This window comes from Anomaloglossus baeobatrachus, chromosome 3, assembly GCF_048569485.1.
Source record: "Anomaloglossus baeobatrachus isolate aAnoBae1 chromosome 3, aAnoBae1.hap1, whole genome shotgun sequence".
NCBI classification, from domain to species: Eukaryota; Metazoa; Chordata; class Amphibia; order Anura; family Aromobatidae; genus Anomaloglossus; species Anomaloglossus baeobatrachus.
In genome coordinates, this window is record NC_134355.1 from 369,677,004 (window position 1) to 369,696,023 (window position 19,020).

The 19,020-nt window shown below is 38.4% G+C and overlaps 1 protein-coding gene across 2 annotated transcripts in view; it reads left to right on the plus strand.

Annotated features, from left to right (window-relative positions):
• Positions 1 to 3,011: 3,011 nt before the first annotated feature.
• Positions 3,012 to 19,020, plus strand: part of TBX18 (T-box transcription factor 18) — a 77,494-nt gene continuing 61,485 nt past the window's right edge. For both annotated transcript variants that reach the window (XM_075338421.1, XM_075338422.1), the window contains exons 1-4: positions 3,012 to 3,364; positions 7,463 to 7,637; positions 11,074 to 11,175; positions 17,402 to 17,573. In XM_075338421.1, the coding sequence (XP_075194536.1) occupies positions 3,181 to 3,364; positions 7,463 to 7,637; positions 11,074 to 11,175; positions 17,402 to 17,573 (633 nt within the window). In that variant the 5' untranslated portion in view covers positions 3,012 to 3,180. The remainder of the gene's footprint in view (positions 3,365 to 7,462; positions 7,638 to 11,073; positions 11,176 to 17,401; positions 17,574 to 19,020) is intronic.

Here is a 19,020-nt window from a genome sequence, read left to right on the forward strand (position 1 = left end):
CAATGGACATTTCAGGACGGCACTGGGGAGTATTGATTGCAATGGACATTTCAGGACGGCACTGGGCAACTACTGACAGCACTCGGCATCTCCTGACCGCACTGAACATCTCCTGACGGCACTGGGCATCTCCTGACGGCACTGGATATCTCCTAACATTACTGGGCAACTACTGACAGGAATAGGCATCCCCTGACCATGACAGCACTGGGCATCTGCTGACTGCACTGGTCATCTTCTGACGACACTGGGCATCTCTAAGTGGCACTGAGCATCTTCTGACGGCATTGGGCATCTTCTAAGGGCACTGGCCATCTCCTGACGGCACTAGTCAGCACTGGGCATGCCATGACAGCCCTGGGCATCTCCAGACCTCTTTGGCCATCTCCTAACGGCACAGTTCATCTTCAGACAGTACTTGGCATCTTCTGACGCCACTAGTCAGCAATGAGCATTATCTGATGGCACTGGGCAACCCCTGAAAGCACTGGGCATTACCTGACGGCACTGGGCATCTTCAGACAGCACTGGGCATTACCTGACGGCACTGGGCATCTTCAGACAGTACTTGGCATCTTCTGACGGCACTAGTCAGCAATGAGCATCAACTGACGGCACTGGGCATCTCCTGAAAGCACTGGGCATCTCCTGACGGCACTGGGCATCTCCTGAAAGCACTGGGCATCTCCTGACGGCACTGGGCATCTCCTGAAAGCACTGGGCATCTCCTGACGGCACTGGGCATCTCCTGACGGCACTGGGCATCTTCAGACAGCACTGGGCATCTCTAAGTGGCACTGAGCATCTTCTGACGGCACTGGTCATAAATGGGCATCTCCAGACAGCATTGACCATCTCCTGACGGCACTGGGCATCCTCTGACAGCACTGGGCAGCTCCTGAATGCACTTGGCATCTCCAGACGGCACTGGGCATCTATTTACTGCACTGGGCATCCTCTGACAGCACTGGGCACCCCCTGACAGCACTGGGCATCCCCTGACAGCACTGGGCACCCCCTGACAGCACTGGGCACCCCCTGACAGCACTGGGCATCCCCTGACAGCACTGGGCACCTGAGGGCAGTATTGCTGGCCGTATTCCTCCATTGGCATAACTCTTCATTTGTGATGGAAAATATGAGGATTTTCTTACTGACAGATAAATGAGTGGAGACAATGTGAGAGGAGTCACTGCAAATACAGTGACGTATGTGCGTATGGTATGGTCAATTTCTCTATAAAATGGATCATCTACAGACGGCATAATGATTATTATGAGAGTACTGACCACAACATTACGGGTTAGAGTCACTGATGACCATCACCCAAAGAAGAGAATGCAGTGTTATTTATATCATTGAGGATGATCATCACCCATAGAAGAGAATGCAGTGTTATTTATATCATTGAGGATGATCATCACCCATAGAAGAGAATGCAGTGTTATTTATATCATTGAGGATGATCATCACCCATAGAAGAGAATGCAGTGTTATTTATATAATTGATGATGACCATCACTCATAGATGAGAATACAGTGTCATTTATATCATTGATGATGACCATCACCCATAGAAATGAATACAGTATTATTAATATCATTGATAATGACCATCACCTATAGAAGAGAATACAGTGTTATTAATATCTTTGATGATTACCATGACCCATAGAAGAGAATGCAGTGTTACTTATATAATTGTTGATGACTATCACCCATAGAAGAGGATGCCGTTATTTATATCATTGATGATAACCATCACCAATAGAAGAAATGCAGTGTTATTTATATCATTGATGATGACCATCACCCATAGATGAGAATACAGTGTTATTTATATCATTGATGATGACCATCACCCATAGAAATGAATACAGTATTATTAATATCATTGATAATGACCATCACCTATAGAAGAGAATACAGTGTTATTAATATCTTTGATGATGACCATGACCCATAGAAGAGAATGCAGTGTTATTTATATAATTGATGATGACCATCACCCATAGAAGAGAATGCAGTGTTACTTATATAATTGTTGATGACTATCACCCATAGAAGAGGATGCCGTTATTTATATCATTGATGATAACCATCACCAATAGAAGAGAATGCAGTGTTATTTATATCATTGATGATGACCATCACCCATAGATGAGAATACAGTGTTATTAATATCTTTGATAATGACCATCACCTATAGAAGAGAATACAGTGTTATTAATATCTTTGATGATGACCATCACCCATAGAAGAGAATGCAGTGTTATTTATATAATTGATGATGACCATCACCCATAGAAGAGAATGCATTGTTATTTATATAATTGTTGATGACTTTCACCCATAGAAGAGGATGCCATTATTTATATCATTGATGATAACCCTCACCAATATAAGAGAATGCAGTGTTATTTATATCATTGATGATGACCATCATCCATAGAAGAAAATACAGTGTTATTAATATAATTGATGATGACCATCACCCATGGAAGACAATGCAGTGTTATTAATATCTTTGATGATGACCATCACCCATAGAAGAGAATGCAGTGTTATTAATATCTTAAATGATGACCATCACCAACAGAAGAGAATGCAGTGTTATTTATATCATTGATGATGACCATCACCCATAGAAGAGAATGCAGTGTTATTAACAGCTTTGATGATGACCATCACCCATATTGATATCATTGATGATGACCATTGCACATAGGAGTAGAAATAGTCGAAGGCACAGCAATGAGTGTAGTGACTGGTGATGGCTGTCAGTGACTGTGGACAGCAGTTTGGGCAGCACTGCTGGGTGGGGCTGTCAGTGAATACTCCAGGGTAGAACTTTAGACCATTACATTATCTGTCTTCCCTCGCAGCCTAATTAGGTAGTAGCCCCGCCCCTTGTGCAGTCCTGTAGCTTTGGTTGGTCAGAAGGGAGATGATTGACACGTGTCAGGCTCCTCCCCGTCCCGCCGCTTTATTGTCACTAATGAGCAAGTTGTCTCCAGCGCTGTCCTGGTCTCCGGCGCTGACAGATCAGGGTTACCAGGAGCAATTATCGGCTGGAGAGACACCGGGCACCGGGAGCAGCGGAGACGCCGCCGGCCGTGGATTACACCATCCAGGGGCATGTCCGATATAGGTGCCGTGTAATAGCTCCGTATATGAGACATGGCAGACAAGAGGAGGTCACCCTGCACCATGAGCCTCAAGGCGCACGCCTTCTCTGTGGAGGCTCTGATCGGGGCTGAGAAGAAGAAGAAGAGGAGGAAGATGGACGATGGGGACAGGGAGAGCCCCGAGCAGCCGGGGGTCACTGAGCCGGAGCACCCTGCGTGTAACATGCTGCCCTCCGGTGAGTGAAAGCGATATATAGCCACCTATAAATATGTACACATATATACAGCCAACATGCTGCCCTCCGGTGAGTGATAGCGATATGCATCCACCTATAGATACATACATATATATACAGCCAACATGCTGCCCTCCGGTGAGTGATAGCGATATACATCCACCTATAGATACATACATATATATACAGCCAACATGCTGCCCTCCGGTGAGTGATAGTGATATACATCCACCTATAGATACATACATATATATACAGCCAACATGCTGCCCTCCGGTGAGTGATAGTGATATACATCCACCTATAGATACATACATATATATACAGCCAACATGCTGCCCTCCGGTGAGTGATAGTGATATACATCCACCTATAGATACATACATATATATACAGCCAACATGCTGCCCTCCGGTGAGTGATAGCGATATGCATCCACCTATAGATACATACATATATATACAGCCAACATGCTGCCCTCCGGTGAGTGATGGGGCAATATACACCCATCTATATGTACATGTATACAGGCAACATGCCGCCCTCCGGTGAGTGACAGCCATACATCCACGCGTGTATATATATATATATATATATATATATATATATAGTATATATATGTATGTCTCTATATATTCGTGTATGCAACATGCTGCCCTCCTGTGAGTATCATACATGCAGATAAATTGTGTATGTATATATATATATATATATATATATATATATATATATATATAATCAGCTTAAGACATTACATAGTGTCTCAATTCCTAGGATTTCCCAGGTCCGCTGTTGCTGCTATATACTCTATATACTCTCACTATAGAGGTGAAGCCCCCAGTGTTACTATGTAATGAAGTGTATTGTAATCTCAATCTGGGATAAGAGCAGCGGATCATTATTTCTGTACGTGGGCAGGAGTTGTGTGGGTTGTGTGCCCCTGCAGATAATGCCAAGTACATATGTACCTATAGGTGCCCTCTGCCCAGGGTGTTGTGGGCTGTGAGCCACTGCAGATAATGCCAAGTACATATGTAAGTATAGGTGCCCTCTGCCCCGGGTGTTGTGGGCTGTGAGCCCCTGCAGATAATGCCAAGTACATATGTACCTATAGGTGCCCTCTGCCCCGGGTGTTGTGGGTTGTGTGCCCCTGCAGATAATGCCAAGTACATATGTAGCTATAGGTGCCCTCTGCCCCAAGTGTTGTGGGTTGTGAGCCCCTGCAGATAATGCCAAGTACATATGTAGCTATAGGTGCCCTCTGCCCCAAGTGTTGTGGGTTGTGTGCCCCTGCAGATAATGCCAAGTACATATGTAGCTATAGGTGCCCTCTGCCCCAAGTGTTGTGGGTTGTGTGCCTCTGCAGATAATGGCATGTATATATGTACCCATAGGTGCCCTCTGCCCCGGGTGTTGTTGGCTGTGAGCCACTGCAGATAATGCCAAGTACATATGTACCTATAGGTGCCCTCTGCCCCGGGTGTTGTGGGTCGTATGCCCCTGCAGATAATGCCGTATACACATGTACCTATAGGTGCCCTCTGCCTAGCTCTGCCAGGTGTGGTGGTTTGCTTAGGGAACCCTGTACCAGCAGAGGATAGCACTATCATTACCGGGCTCTAGATCTGCATAGCTCCCAAATTACAGGGGGCAGGAGGACTGTTTTGGGGGCTTTCTACTGATACAAATGTGTGGACAATGACTGAAAGTGCAGCCGTTTGCGGAGGTCTGCGCTGTTTTTCTTGGTTTGGGGAGCTATTTTGGAATATAGTACATATTATGTCCCCTCTATATTTAGGAATATTGTAAATATTATAGCCCTCCTCTATATTTACTAATATTATAGATATTATAGGCCCCTCTATATTTAGGGATATTGAGGATAATGCAGCCCCCTCTATATTTAGAAATATGATAACATCCTCTATATATTAGAATATTGTAGATATTATAGCCCCCCCCCTCTATATTTAGGAATATTGTTGATATTATGGGCCCTATATATTTTGGAATATTGTAGATATTATAATCCCCTCTATATTTAGGAATATTATACATATTATGGCCCCCTCTATATTAGGGATACTGAGGATATTGTAGCCCCGTCTATTATTAGAAATATTATAGATATTATAGCCCCCCTTCTATATTCAAGGATATTGTAGATATTATAGCCCCCCTATAGTTAGGAAAATTGTAGATAATATATCCTCCCCTATATCTTATAATATTGTAGATATTATATCATGATCTATATTTAGGAATAGTATAGATATAGCCCCCTCTATATATTTAGGGATATTGTAAATATAATAGCCCCCACAATTTTGTTTTTTAAGATTATAGATATTGCAGCACCCTCTATATTTAGGAATATTGGAGATATTATAGCCCCCTCTATATTTAAGAATATTATAGATATAATGCCCCCTCTATATTTAGGAATAGTGTAGATGTTATAGCCCCCCTCTATATATAGGAATATTGTGGGTTTGTAGCCCCCTCTACATTTTTTAGGAATATTATAGATATTATAGCCCCCTCTATATTTAGGAATATTGTAGATATTATAGCCCCCTCTGTATTTAGGAATATTGTAGATATTATAGCCCCCATCTATATTATGGAATATTGTAGATATTATATCCCCCCTCAATATTTAGGAATATTATAGATATTATGTCCCCCCTCTATATTTAGGAATATTGTAGATATGATATCTCCCTTTCTATTTAGGACATTCTAGGATATTCTAGCCCCCTCTATATTTAGGGATATTATAGCCCCCCCTCTATATTTTGGGATATTGTAGATATTATAGCCCCTCTATATGTAGGTATATTATAGATATTATAATCCCCTCTATATTTAGGAATATTATAGATATTATAATCCCCTCTATATTTAAGAATATTAAAGGTAATATATCCCCCTCTATATTTAAGGATATTGTAGATATTATAGCCCCCCGCCTCTATATTTAGGAATATTATAGGTATTATAGCCCTCTCTATATTTAGGAATATTATAGGTATTATAGCCTCCTCTATATTTAGGAATATTTTAGGTATTATAGCCCCCTCTATATTTAGGAATATTATAGGTATTATAGCCCCCACTATATTTAGGAATATTATAGGTATTATAGCCCCCTCTATATTTAGGAATATTATAGGTATTATAGCCCCCTCTATATTTAGGAATATTATAGGTATTATAGCCCCCTCTATATTTAGGAATATTATAGGTATTATAGCCCCCTCTATATTTAGGAATATTATAGGTATTATAGCCCCCTCTATATTTAGGAATATTATAGGTATTATAGCCCCCTCTATATTTAGGAATATTATAGGTATTATAGCCCCCTCTATATTTAGGAATATTATAGCTAGTATAGCCCCCTCTATATTTAAGGATATTGTAGGTATTATATCCCCCTCTATATTTAAGGATATTGTAGGTATTATAGCCCCCTCTATATTTAGGGATATTGTAGATATTATAGAGGTTTCTGTCTGTCAGAATAGTAGGATTTATTCTTCTGGGAAATGCTCACAAAATCAAACCTTCTAAGTAGATTAATGAGACTGCCCTATCACCCTGGGACTTAAGGCCGCAGTTATGTAGGAATATTTTATAAAAATGTAAAATAAAATATACACATTTTGTGAATACAAATATAGGCAGAAATACATTAGTGTGTAATATGTTTAGTGTGGTTTGTCTTTAGATCTATAACATTGAACAACTGATGCAAAACATTCCGAATTATATAGAAGCCAGTAGAAAACACCGGAGGAATATCTGTCCCGAGGAGGCCATGCTCCCATTCTCCGGGCTAACCTCTATTGTCCTACAATGGCAGCATTTTGCAGATTGGTTTTTGACATGTTACAATAGCTCTGATGTTTCTTTTATTTAATTCTTTAGTGGATGAATTGTATTTAATGACTTATTTTATCACAGTACATTAATTCTATCAGTATGAAAAGTCCGTTAATTTGGGGCAGAAATGTGCAGTGATGAGGCTTGTGTCAGACGGAAGATTTCTGTGTGATAAATATAAATGATCTGACTGCAATGTGTGGCCTGCAGCTCCCAGCGAGGACGGCTACGGTGGGGCAAAGGCACCGGCTGGCACTTGTAGTGCCCCACTGTCTTCTCCGGTTGGAACTGCTGCCTCCGCCATTCGTGTGGATCTCCAGGGAGCAGAGTTATGGAAGCGATTTCATGAGATCGGAACGGAGATGATCATCACCAAGGCCGGGAGGTGAGGAAGGCCCCCAAATATCTGCACCCTCTTATAGAATCGGTACTGCAATATGGACCTGTGAGAGATACCTCGGCAGAGAAAAAAAATACAGGTAGATCTGTAGGTAGAGAAGAGAGAATAGCTAGATCTAGATAGAAAGCGAGATAGTAGATGGGTCTGTGTATAGGAAGAGGGTAGAGAGATAGATAGATAGATAGATAGATAGAGGGATAGATATATAGATAGATAAATAGATCATGGATAGATAGATAGATCGATAGATAGATAGATAGATAGAGGGATAGATAGATAGATAGATAGATAGAGGGATAAATATATAGAGGGATAGATAGATAGATATATAGAGGGATAAATATATATAGAGGGATAGATATACAGATAGATAAATAGATCATGGATAGATAGATAGATAGAGGGATAGATATATAGATGGATAGATAGATAGATATATAGAGGGATAAATATATATAGAGGGATAGATATACAGATAGATAAATAGATCATGGATAGATAGATAGAGGGATAGATATATAGATAGATAGATCATGGATAGATAGATAGATAGATAGAGGGATGGATAGATATATAGATAGATAAATAGATCATAGATAGATAGATAGATAGAGGGATAGATATATAGATAGATAAATAGATCATAGATAGATAGATAGATAGAGGGATAGATATATAAAGGGATAGATAGACAAATAGATCATGGATAGATAGATAGATAGATAGATAGAGGGATAGAGGGATAGATAGATAGATAGATAGAGGGATAGATAGAGGGATAGATATATAGAGGGATAGATATATAGATAGATAAATAGATCATGGATAGATAGCTAGATAGATAGATAGAGGGATAGATAGATAGATAGATAGATAGATAAATAGATCATGGATATATAGATAAATAATTTATAGATAAATAGATCTGTAGGTAGAGAAGAGAGAGAATAGCTATATAGAAAGCGAGATAGTAGATGGGTCTGTGTATAGGAAGATGATAGATAGATAGATAGATAATAGATCGATAGATAGATAGAAGGTAGATAATAGATAAATATGTAGATAGATCACAAATCTGTAAATAAAGAACTAGATAGTGGATACATCTGTAGACTGGAGATAGATACTGTAGATAGATAGATGGATAAATAAATAATAGATGAGTCTGTAGATAATAAATACTGTAGATAGTCTGTAGATAGATAGATAAATACTGTAGATAGATAGAAAGAAAGAGAACTATGATAAGTCATGGACTTCCATAGCCCCCCATCCCAGATGTGGCCCCCCAATCCCCACCCTGGATATGCCCCAACCACCGCTACCACAGTCCCCACCGTGGACATGCCCCATCATAAGCCATGGACGTCCATACCCCCCACCCTAGAAGTGTCCCCACAGTCCCCACCCTGGATGTGCCCCATCCATCCTTCCTACAGTCCCCACCCACCATCCCCACAGCCCCAGTCCCTAATGTACACTTGCTTTGGCAAAATTAATTTGTATTTGGTCCTGCCAATAAAGCTTATTTGATTTGATTTGATAGAAAATAAATAGATAGATAATGGATGAGTCTATAGATAATATATACTGTAGATAGATAGATAGGTAATAGATGAGTCTGTAGATAGATAGCTAGATACTGTAGATAGATAGATAGATAGATAGATAGATAGGTAACCAATTAGTCTGTAGTTAGATAGATACTGTAGATAGTCTGTAGATAGATACATACATAGATAGATACATAGATAGATACATAGATAGATACATAGATAGATAGATGATAGAGGGATAGACAGATGAATAGATGGATAGTCTGTAGATAGATGGATGGATGGATAGATAGATAGATAGATGGATAGATAGATAGATAGTCTGTAGATGGATGGATGGATAGATGGATAGTCTGTAGATAGATGATTGCACTGGCCCTGCTGTGGTGGATGATGCAGTAAGATAAGCCCAGTCTGCAGTCCTCCTCCATGGCGCTGATTGTGGAGCAGAAGCCAGGAGGCCAGTGACTTCCTACTGGACAGGGTTTGGCACTCTCATCTCACTCTGAATGTTTCCACCATGATGTGTTTTCTGGATAAACACCATACACTGTAAATCACCTCTGCCATTACATAGTTTGCAGCCTTCACCAAAACCTGAACCCATAAATGCTCACACAAACATTATGGGATATTCACCTGGAGCTGATGAGAGGACTTTGCCTTGAAACCTCAGTTATGATCTCCAGCCAGTAATGAGAGTAAACAAGACCCAGGATTAAAGTGAAATATAGTTGTATCAGTCCAGCATACAGGTTCATGGGAGGGTTTATATGAGTCCTCCAGCCAGGGCTCTACAATATATATCACTGAGGGACTGTGAGACCACCACATGTGCCAGAAAAAGTTAACTTAGGTCAGGAAATAGGTTTGCTGCTAAAGTAATAGAAGAGCAGCACAGAGCAGAGCTCCAGGTCCAGAGAGCAGGGACCACTGTCTGGGAGTCACAAGGACAATCCTGCAGAGTAGCTGCTATTTCATATAGTGACAATTTGCTCACCCAAAAGGCAGAAGGTTTATTTATTTATAAAAAATAAATAAAAATAGTATGTATTGAGAAATAGAGCATTTTGAGAAAACCAAAGCCTTTTGTTACATAGTAACCTGCCTCTTGTAACATTGTATGCTAATAAGACACATGGTTGCAATAAACATTTTTGTTTAGTATTTAATAAAACGATTTCTGCTGCTTTGCTGAGCCCACTGGGGAGAGCTGACATGTCTAGATTTCCATATTAGAGGGACAGCAGGATGGGGTCCCGCACCCAAATTGAAGCTTACAGAATGATGAAGTGACTGCAGATGGGAATCTGCTCCAGCAGCCTGTGCAGGGCTCATTAGAGCAGCTCCATGAATTGGGTCTTCTTCTAAAAACACACGGTTCAAAGACAGATGTACAAGAAAACTGGATATTATACAAGGAACTCAGCTTATTAAATATTGCACAAACATATCTGATGAAATCCATATGTTCCTGCCTCTATAGAGCCTTGGAAATGCTGCACAATGCTCTGCTTGTCCAGGGGAGTCTCAGCCAAACCTCTATGTCCTACAGGTGCATAGATGGGATAGCAGGAGGACACTTTCTTGGCTGTCAGTGTGCTGTGCAGTGTCTGCCATTCATGGAGGCTCACACAGGACACTGTGTCCTCATAAATCATCCCCACACCTAGGGACACACTGGGATCCAGCACCCTACACTCCTGCCCCTATCCTTCCCTATATAGAGGAGCCAGAGATAGCCCACCCAGTTTACTTCTATTCGAATTATGTATTTATTAATTATCCAGAAAATTCATTATTGGTTTGTTTATTTGTTTGTGTCAATATTTTAAGTTTATTATTGGCATTCATTTATTTCATAGGAGGATGTTTCCAGCAATGAGGGTGAAGATTTCTGGGCTAGACCCTCATCAGCAATACTACATAGCCATGGACATAGTGCCTGTGGACAATAAAAGATATCGGTAATTATTAAGTAATTCTCAGTTTGATACCTGCCATGTGAAAAAGAGGGATCTATATGACATAACTATACCATTTGAGTTATAAGTATTAATTCTGAATTCTTGTATACATGTACATATACATGCTTTTATATTTACATGTGTATTTGTGTGTATCAATATATATGTGTCTGTGTATATATATATAGATATATAGATATATTTTTTTTAATTTTCTTTTTTTGTGTGCAATTTTATATATATATATATATATGTGTGTGTGTCTGTTTATAAATACCTTTATATGTGTGTTTCATATGTGTGTGCCTATATAATAGATATGTTGATATATGTGTGTTTGTATTTTTTTATTTTTTCATTTGTATATATATATATATATATATATATATATATATATATATACATATATATATATATATATATATATATATATATGTGTGTGTGTGTATGTATGTGTGCGTGTGTGTGCAGTATGTGTATGTAATATCTGACAAAACAAAGAGTTAACATTGTGACAGCTCTCGGAGGGTCTTATTTGTTTTGGTGATTAATGTGACCTAAGCATACATTTGTGAATTATTATTTTTATTTATGGCCTCTTTTCCTTGGCATGATGTCAGGAATATTCCTTCTGCTGCTCTGTGAATTCTTGGGTTTCTCTCGATGCGCTGGATGGAGACATGCGGTTCCTGGGTGATTGTTCTCGTCTCCAGATACGAGCGGTTTTCCAATGTGTCCAGTCCTAGCTCTGAGCTCGTCTGTAGCGCGCTGCACATTCCCTTCGCTGGTATCATGTAATGACGGATCATTATCGGCTGCCTGTGATATCAGGTGGAGGCTGCGTTTCTTTGCTGCTTCTGCAGCGGTTCTTGGAGGATCGTGCGTATCTCCTGCGTTTCAGGGGCTGAATGATCCCTGCTGTAAGGAAATGACTGGACAGACACGCGAGTGACTACGATGCCGGCGTTATGTGCCTCACCGACGTCCATTGTGTGGAAATACCTGCGGAGAAGTTGTATCATTGCAGAATACTACTTGTGCTTATGTTTTGTTTAACCACATGAATGATTATAACCATTTACTCACCAACTGTTTTATCTTCAGATATATAGATCTATGTGAGGTAGATAGATTACTAGATAATAGAGAGATAGGGAGATGCATAAGGTATAGATAGATAGATAGATAGATAGAGGGATAGATAGATAGATAGATGATAGATAGATAGATAGAGGGATAGATAGAGGGATAGATAGATAGAGGGATAGATAGAGGGATAGATAGATAGATAGATAGAGGGATAGATAGATAGATAGAGGGATAGATGGATGGATAGATATATAGATAGAGGGATAGATAGATAGATGATAGATGATAGAAAAATAGATAGATAGATGATAGCTAATACATAGATACATGATAGATAGATGATAGATAGATAGATGATAGATAATACATAGATAGATAGATAGATGCATGATAGATAGATACATAGATAGATGGATAAATAGATAGATAGATACATAGATAGATAGATACATAGATAGATAGATGCATGATAGATAGATGGATGATTGGTAGATAGATGGATAGATAGAGGGATACATAGATAGATAGATACATAGATAGATAGATGATTGGTAGATAGATGGATACATAGCTAGAGGGATAGAGCTATAGATGGATAGATAGATAAATGGATAGATAAATAGATGGATGATAGATAGATATAAAAAGAGAGCTAGGGAGATGCATAAGGGATAGATAAATGTTAGATATATAGATAAATAGAAATATGAGGTAGATAAAGGACTATATAATAAAATTAGAAGTAGGGAAACACAAATGAGAAGTTATCTGCTTCTCAGTTAATGAGCTAACATGATAGGTAAAAAAAATATAGTTATGAGGTAGAGAGCTGATTATATAAACAGACTGATATACAGTAGTTACACAGAGATGATACTGTAGTCAGATAGATAGATTATAGGTATGAGATAGCTAGAGAGAACGATAAGAAAGATAATATATATAGTAGATAAATAAATAATACATGATAGATAAATATGAGATAGACAGATAGCTAGAGAGATAGATGATAGATAGAAAATAGATAGATTGATAGCTAGATGGATAGCTGATAGATAATAGATAGATGAATAGATAGCGGATAGATAGAAAATAAGAAAGAAGGACAGATGGGTAGATGATAGATATATAGATTATAGATATGAGAGAGATAGAAGTAGAATAAGAGAGGCAGCATTCTAAAATAATACAGAAGAAAGAGTGGACCTCTATTAGCCCATGTGGCAATGTTTTGCAGTTTTTTGGAGTGCTGCTGCCCCTCTTTGTCTTTTTTTATATTATAAGTGTATTGCTGTTTGTGACGCCTTTCTCCCACTATTTTTCAATCATTGTGCTGTTCCATTATTTTTTTCTGGATTGATATATGGAATGACTTGACAGATAGTAGATATATATTGTAGTAATATTAGACAATGCACAAAACTATACACTGCATGTTTTATTTTAATTGTAAAGAGCTACGGAATATGTTGGCGCTATATAAATACAATTATGATTATCATTATTATTATTATTATTATTATTATTATTATTATTATTATTATTCTGACAATGAAATTATACATATTTTTGCAGAACTCAGAATGAATACAATACCATCCAGACACATTATCTGTATATTATATTTTTGACCTGATTACAAGCAGATTTCTTTGTCTAAATACAACGTTCCTTGTATAAAGTGAGATTCTAAAATCTAGCTCCATTTCTCAGCCACTATTTCGCAGACCGGTGCCTCCTAATGCCTGGGAATAGGATACTCTGTTATTTCTTTGCTTTTTAAATATTATCAACACTGAATCATACCCAGTGTAAACACATATCAAAGTGAGAACATGCTCTTTATTTTTGAAGAAGCATTAAGTCTCACCTTTTTAACATGATTTGGAAATTGCAAGTGAGTAAACAAGGCATATTAGTATTTATTAGTATATAGTAGAAGATTGCAGGTATTTTTCCTCAAAGTCTTCAGTGGATCAAAGAAGTAGGAAATTTGTAAAGATTTCTTCATCTTGAATCCATTTCTGTTTGGTAAACAAAATAGGGCCGTGGCTGTGTTCACATTAGCTTAATATTTTACATTTTTTTTCTTAAAAAAAACGCACTCTCAAATATCTACTTAATTATTTTTTATGTGATCAATATATACATATAGGTTTATGATGGTTCCTATCAGTTTTTTTAAATTTACACCCCATAACCCGTAGACATTTTAAACTTTGATTCTTAGTAGTATATATTTTTGACATAATATGATGGACCAGTTGATTCATATAATTAAATCCGGGATCAGCCAATGAAAAATCATCAATTTTCATAAAAAACATAGACGATTTTCATCCTTATTTTACGTTTGTATCATCCGTTTTTATATACATGAACATTGTAAAATATTCTTGATCAAACACAGTTTCCTATGTTATTAATGGCAATGTGTCCATAAGGATGTTGATGAACAGATGTTCCTTATGGGATCCAATGTTTTTGCACCCCCCATAGAGGCCAAGTCTCATCCTATATGTGGAGGAGAATAGTGCATGCTGTGAATTTTCTCATGGACCCTCTATTTGTGGAAAATCTGTCCTCTCAGCAGCCCTATTCATTTACATTGGTCAGAGTGCTGTCCGATTTTTCTCCGAGTGCGCACGTCCATATTATACTGAATGAGTCCTAAGGCTTAGGCTGAAAGCTATCAGCAATTCTGAGGTTAGTTTTACAACTAAAAGTGTTTGTGCAATATGGCCACGACACTTTGTCTTCAACCTCTTAGTACGCCATTTATTAATCCAATCCCATTGAGGTAGAAAGGGGGTCCCAAATATTAGCTATGACATTGTGATACTGCACACAATCTTCATGTCGTACCTCATTTTTAAAGACTATATAATACCTCTAAGGGATGATACCATTGTATATTAGTGGATATGAGGGAGGGATGGTGTATGAGAAAAACAAGTGAACTAATACAAATGAGAATACCAGACAGCCTGAATGTAACATTTAGTGAAATAGTTTCTTAAATAGTCATGTAAACCGCAAAGTGTTAAAACCATTTAAAAGGGAAAATGAGAAAGAAAAAGAGAAGGAAAAAATGTTTTTTTTTTTTTTCTTGCACTAAACCAGATCTCCATATATAATAGTAATAATAATAATAATAATAATAATAATAATAATAATAATAATAATAATAATAATAATGTTCATTTCTATAGCATCAACATTTCAGGGGTTCATATACAAGCAAGTAACAGTTATATATACAGTGTGTATATATATATATATATATATATATATATATATATATATATGTATATATATATATATATATGTATATATTTTTATTTATTTTGATGAAAGCAAAAGGCCAAAAGTAGGGTGAACACATTAACATCAATGGCAGAATAACAGAACAAATTGCCAAATATGACAAGACAAAAGTACAAATGATGATATATCTATACAGCAATACATCTATAATATACTAATAGATCACAAAGAATATAATACAGTAAGGTCGGAAGAAAAAGAAATAGAAAAATACCAAATAAACAAATCCAGATAGATACGGTATAAACCGTAGAAAAAAGAATAGAAGGGAGAAAGAAAGAGCCAGACCCGTTATGCCAGCAACTACGCCTTCTTCATACACCATTGCTCCCTCCCCCACATCTGCGTTTTTGGGTGACTGGCACAGAATCCTTCTATATAGGCAGTGCTGATCCGTTCTTTCCTCTTTAATTTATATTAATGCATAGCAGCTTACATGTCTTCTGATGTGACCAATATTTGCAGGATTTATTTCCTTTTTTTGGTCAATGACTAGTGAAATTCGAAAATATTATTTTAAATTGTCAGTTTTTTCAATCAATCTAGGACAAATGCAGAGCAAAAAAATCTGAAACTGTGAAATTATGTACATACTAAACGACTGACGCACAAATGTACAAATCCTTCTGCACACAGCTTTTTATAGAAATGCACAGCTAAAAAAAGAATATCAACATAAATGTGTCCTTAGAGCACTCGGATAGTTGTGTAAGGGGAGGAGAAACATTTGCTAACATGTATAAATTTTCCCTTTGTGCCTCAATGTGGTCTCTCATTTTATTCCAAAACTATATATCAGAGATAATATTTAAAGTTGGTGTCATTATCGGGGTATTTCCAATTCCAAGATCCTATCCCAATATGTAATAGGTATAATAATAATATTAGCAAGTACCTCCAATTAAAAATGTAGTATAGTTCTCCTAATTAGGTATGTCCTTTACCTCAGGTGCAGGGCCTTGCAGTTTAGGCATTCTTGGTTACAATCACGCGCAACTGTCACTCTATATGTGGATGTAACCATGGAGACCTGCGCTGCAATGCCCTGCACATGAGGTAAGTGACATAGCTAATCAGGAGAACTATACTACATTTCTAATTGGAGGCAATTGCTAATATTATTACATCTACTATATATTGGGTGAGATAGGATCTTAGGGGTACTTTGCACACTGCGACATCGCTAGCCGATGGTAGCGATGCCAAGCGCGATAGTCCCCGCCCCGTCGCAGATGTGATATCTTGTGATAGCTGCCGTAGCGAACATTATCGCTACGGCAGCTTCACATGCACTCACCTGCCCTGCGACGTCGCTCTGGCCGGCGACCCGCCTCCTTCCTAAGGGGGCGGGTCGTGCGGCGTCACAGCGACGTCACACGGCAGGCGGCCAATAGAAGCGGAGATGCGGAGATGAGTGGGACGTAAACATCCCGTCCACCTCCTTCCTTCCGCATTGCAGGTGGGACGCAGGTAAGGAGAGATGCTCCTCGCTCCTGTGGCTTCATACATAGCGATGTGTGCTGCCGCAGGGGAACGAGGAACAACATCGTACCTGTCGCTGCAGTGAAATTATGGAAATGACCGACACTACACAGATCACCGATTTACGACGCTTTTGCGATCGTTTATCGGCGCATCTAGGCCTTACACGTTGCGACGTCGTTACTGGCCCCGGATGTGCGTCACTTTCAATTTGACCCCGACGAGAGCAAAATACCCCTTAGAGATGGGAATACCCCTTTAAGTTAATTATTTTATGCAAGTAAAGCAATATTATTGACAAATTGCATTTTCTTCCATATTTCTTCAGCTATGTTTACCACAGTTCTAAATGGATGGTTGCGGGAAATGCAGACTCGCCAGTTCCTCCACGGGTTTATATCCATCCAGATTCCCCGGCTTCTGGAGAGACATGGATGAGACAAGTCATTAGCTTTGACAAATTAAAACTCACCAATAATGAGCTGGATGATCAAGGCCATGTGAGTATGAGCAATGACAAATTGTTGAGTTGTTTCTCTGCTGTTTTTGTGTATTTTATGCTTATAGCCACAATGTGACAGAGAACTGTAGATAATGGGGGCGCCATGCCAATATTCGCCATGTGGATGCCCCTTGTCTAGTATACACACTTGATACTGGCTAACCCATGCTCAATATAAAATACGTTAATTTTCCATATTTGGTGAATTATTTATATTCTGCCTGGTAAGAAATTACAAGATTCCATAAAAGAGTTTAGGAAAATATAACTATGTGTTTAAATGCTCTTTGGGCTTATTTTTATAACTGTGCAAATGAATCCAAGATGTATTTACTAAATTTGCCAACAAGAGAACTAATGTGTATCTGTTTACAATCTGGGACAAGACATTGCAATTTTATGTTGGCTCTTGATATTATTATCTGTTTTTATAATGTGGAATATGTATAAGTGCAGCAAACATTATGGCTAACATTGAGGCTTCGGGTATTCCAATATGTGATGATATTGTAGCAGATCTGTGAATATATAGAGCGGAAAACAGGGACGTGAGAAACGGCCTCTGAGTCTCCAAGCTAAAGATTCGAGGGAACAGATAGAATCAGGATCATAGATAAGAGCAATTTGAAAGCTGCGCTGTATCTCTGTGTATATCATATATACATCATCTAATATATAGTTGCCTAAAAAACGTTATACTGAATGTGATGGCTTTGGGTAACATTCTTCTCAATATCAGATTTAGAGCAGAATCACACATTTTTTTACTATGGAAGACTATGGCAGGCACATTATACTATAGGGGGCATTATACTATATGGAGAACTATTGACTGTGCATTGTACTATATGGAAGACTATGGGGGGGCATTATATATGGAGGACTATGGAGGGTGCCTTATATTATATGGAGAACTATAGATCTTGCATTATACTATATGAAGAAATATGGGTTGTCAAGTTATACCACATGGAGGACTATGGAGGTACATTATACTATATGAAGGACTATGGAGGTGCATTTTACAATATGGAGGACTATGGTGTTTGCATTATATTATATTGAGAACTATGGAGGGTGCATTACACTGTATGGAGGATTATAAAATAGAAACAAGGCACTCCCAGATAGACTGCAACGTGTATTTATTCAAATGTGCATGAAAAATGTTTTCGGTCCCACTGGACCTTCTTCAGTTGCACATTAGCAAAGTGGGATGCCTGTGAGGGATGGCATGAAAGCGCGCCAGGTGCCCGCATGGTGGCCTCATGGCGGCCTCCATGCGGCCATGACACCGCGCTTTCATGCCATCTCCCACAGGCATCCCACTTTGCTAATGTGCAACTGAAGAAGGTCCAGTGGGACTGAAAACATTTTTCATGCACATTTGAATAAATACACGTTGCAGTCTATCTGGGAGTGCCTTGTTTCTATTTTGAAGTTTG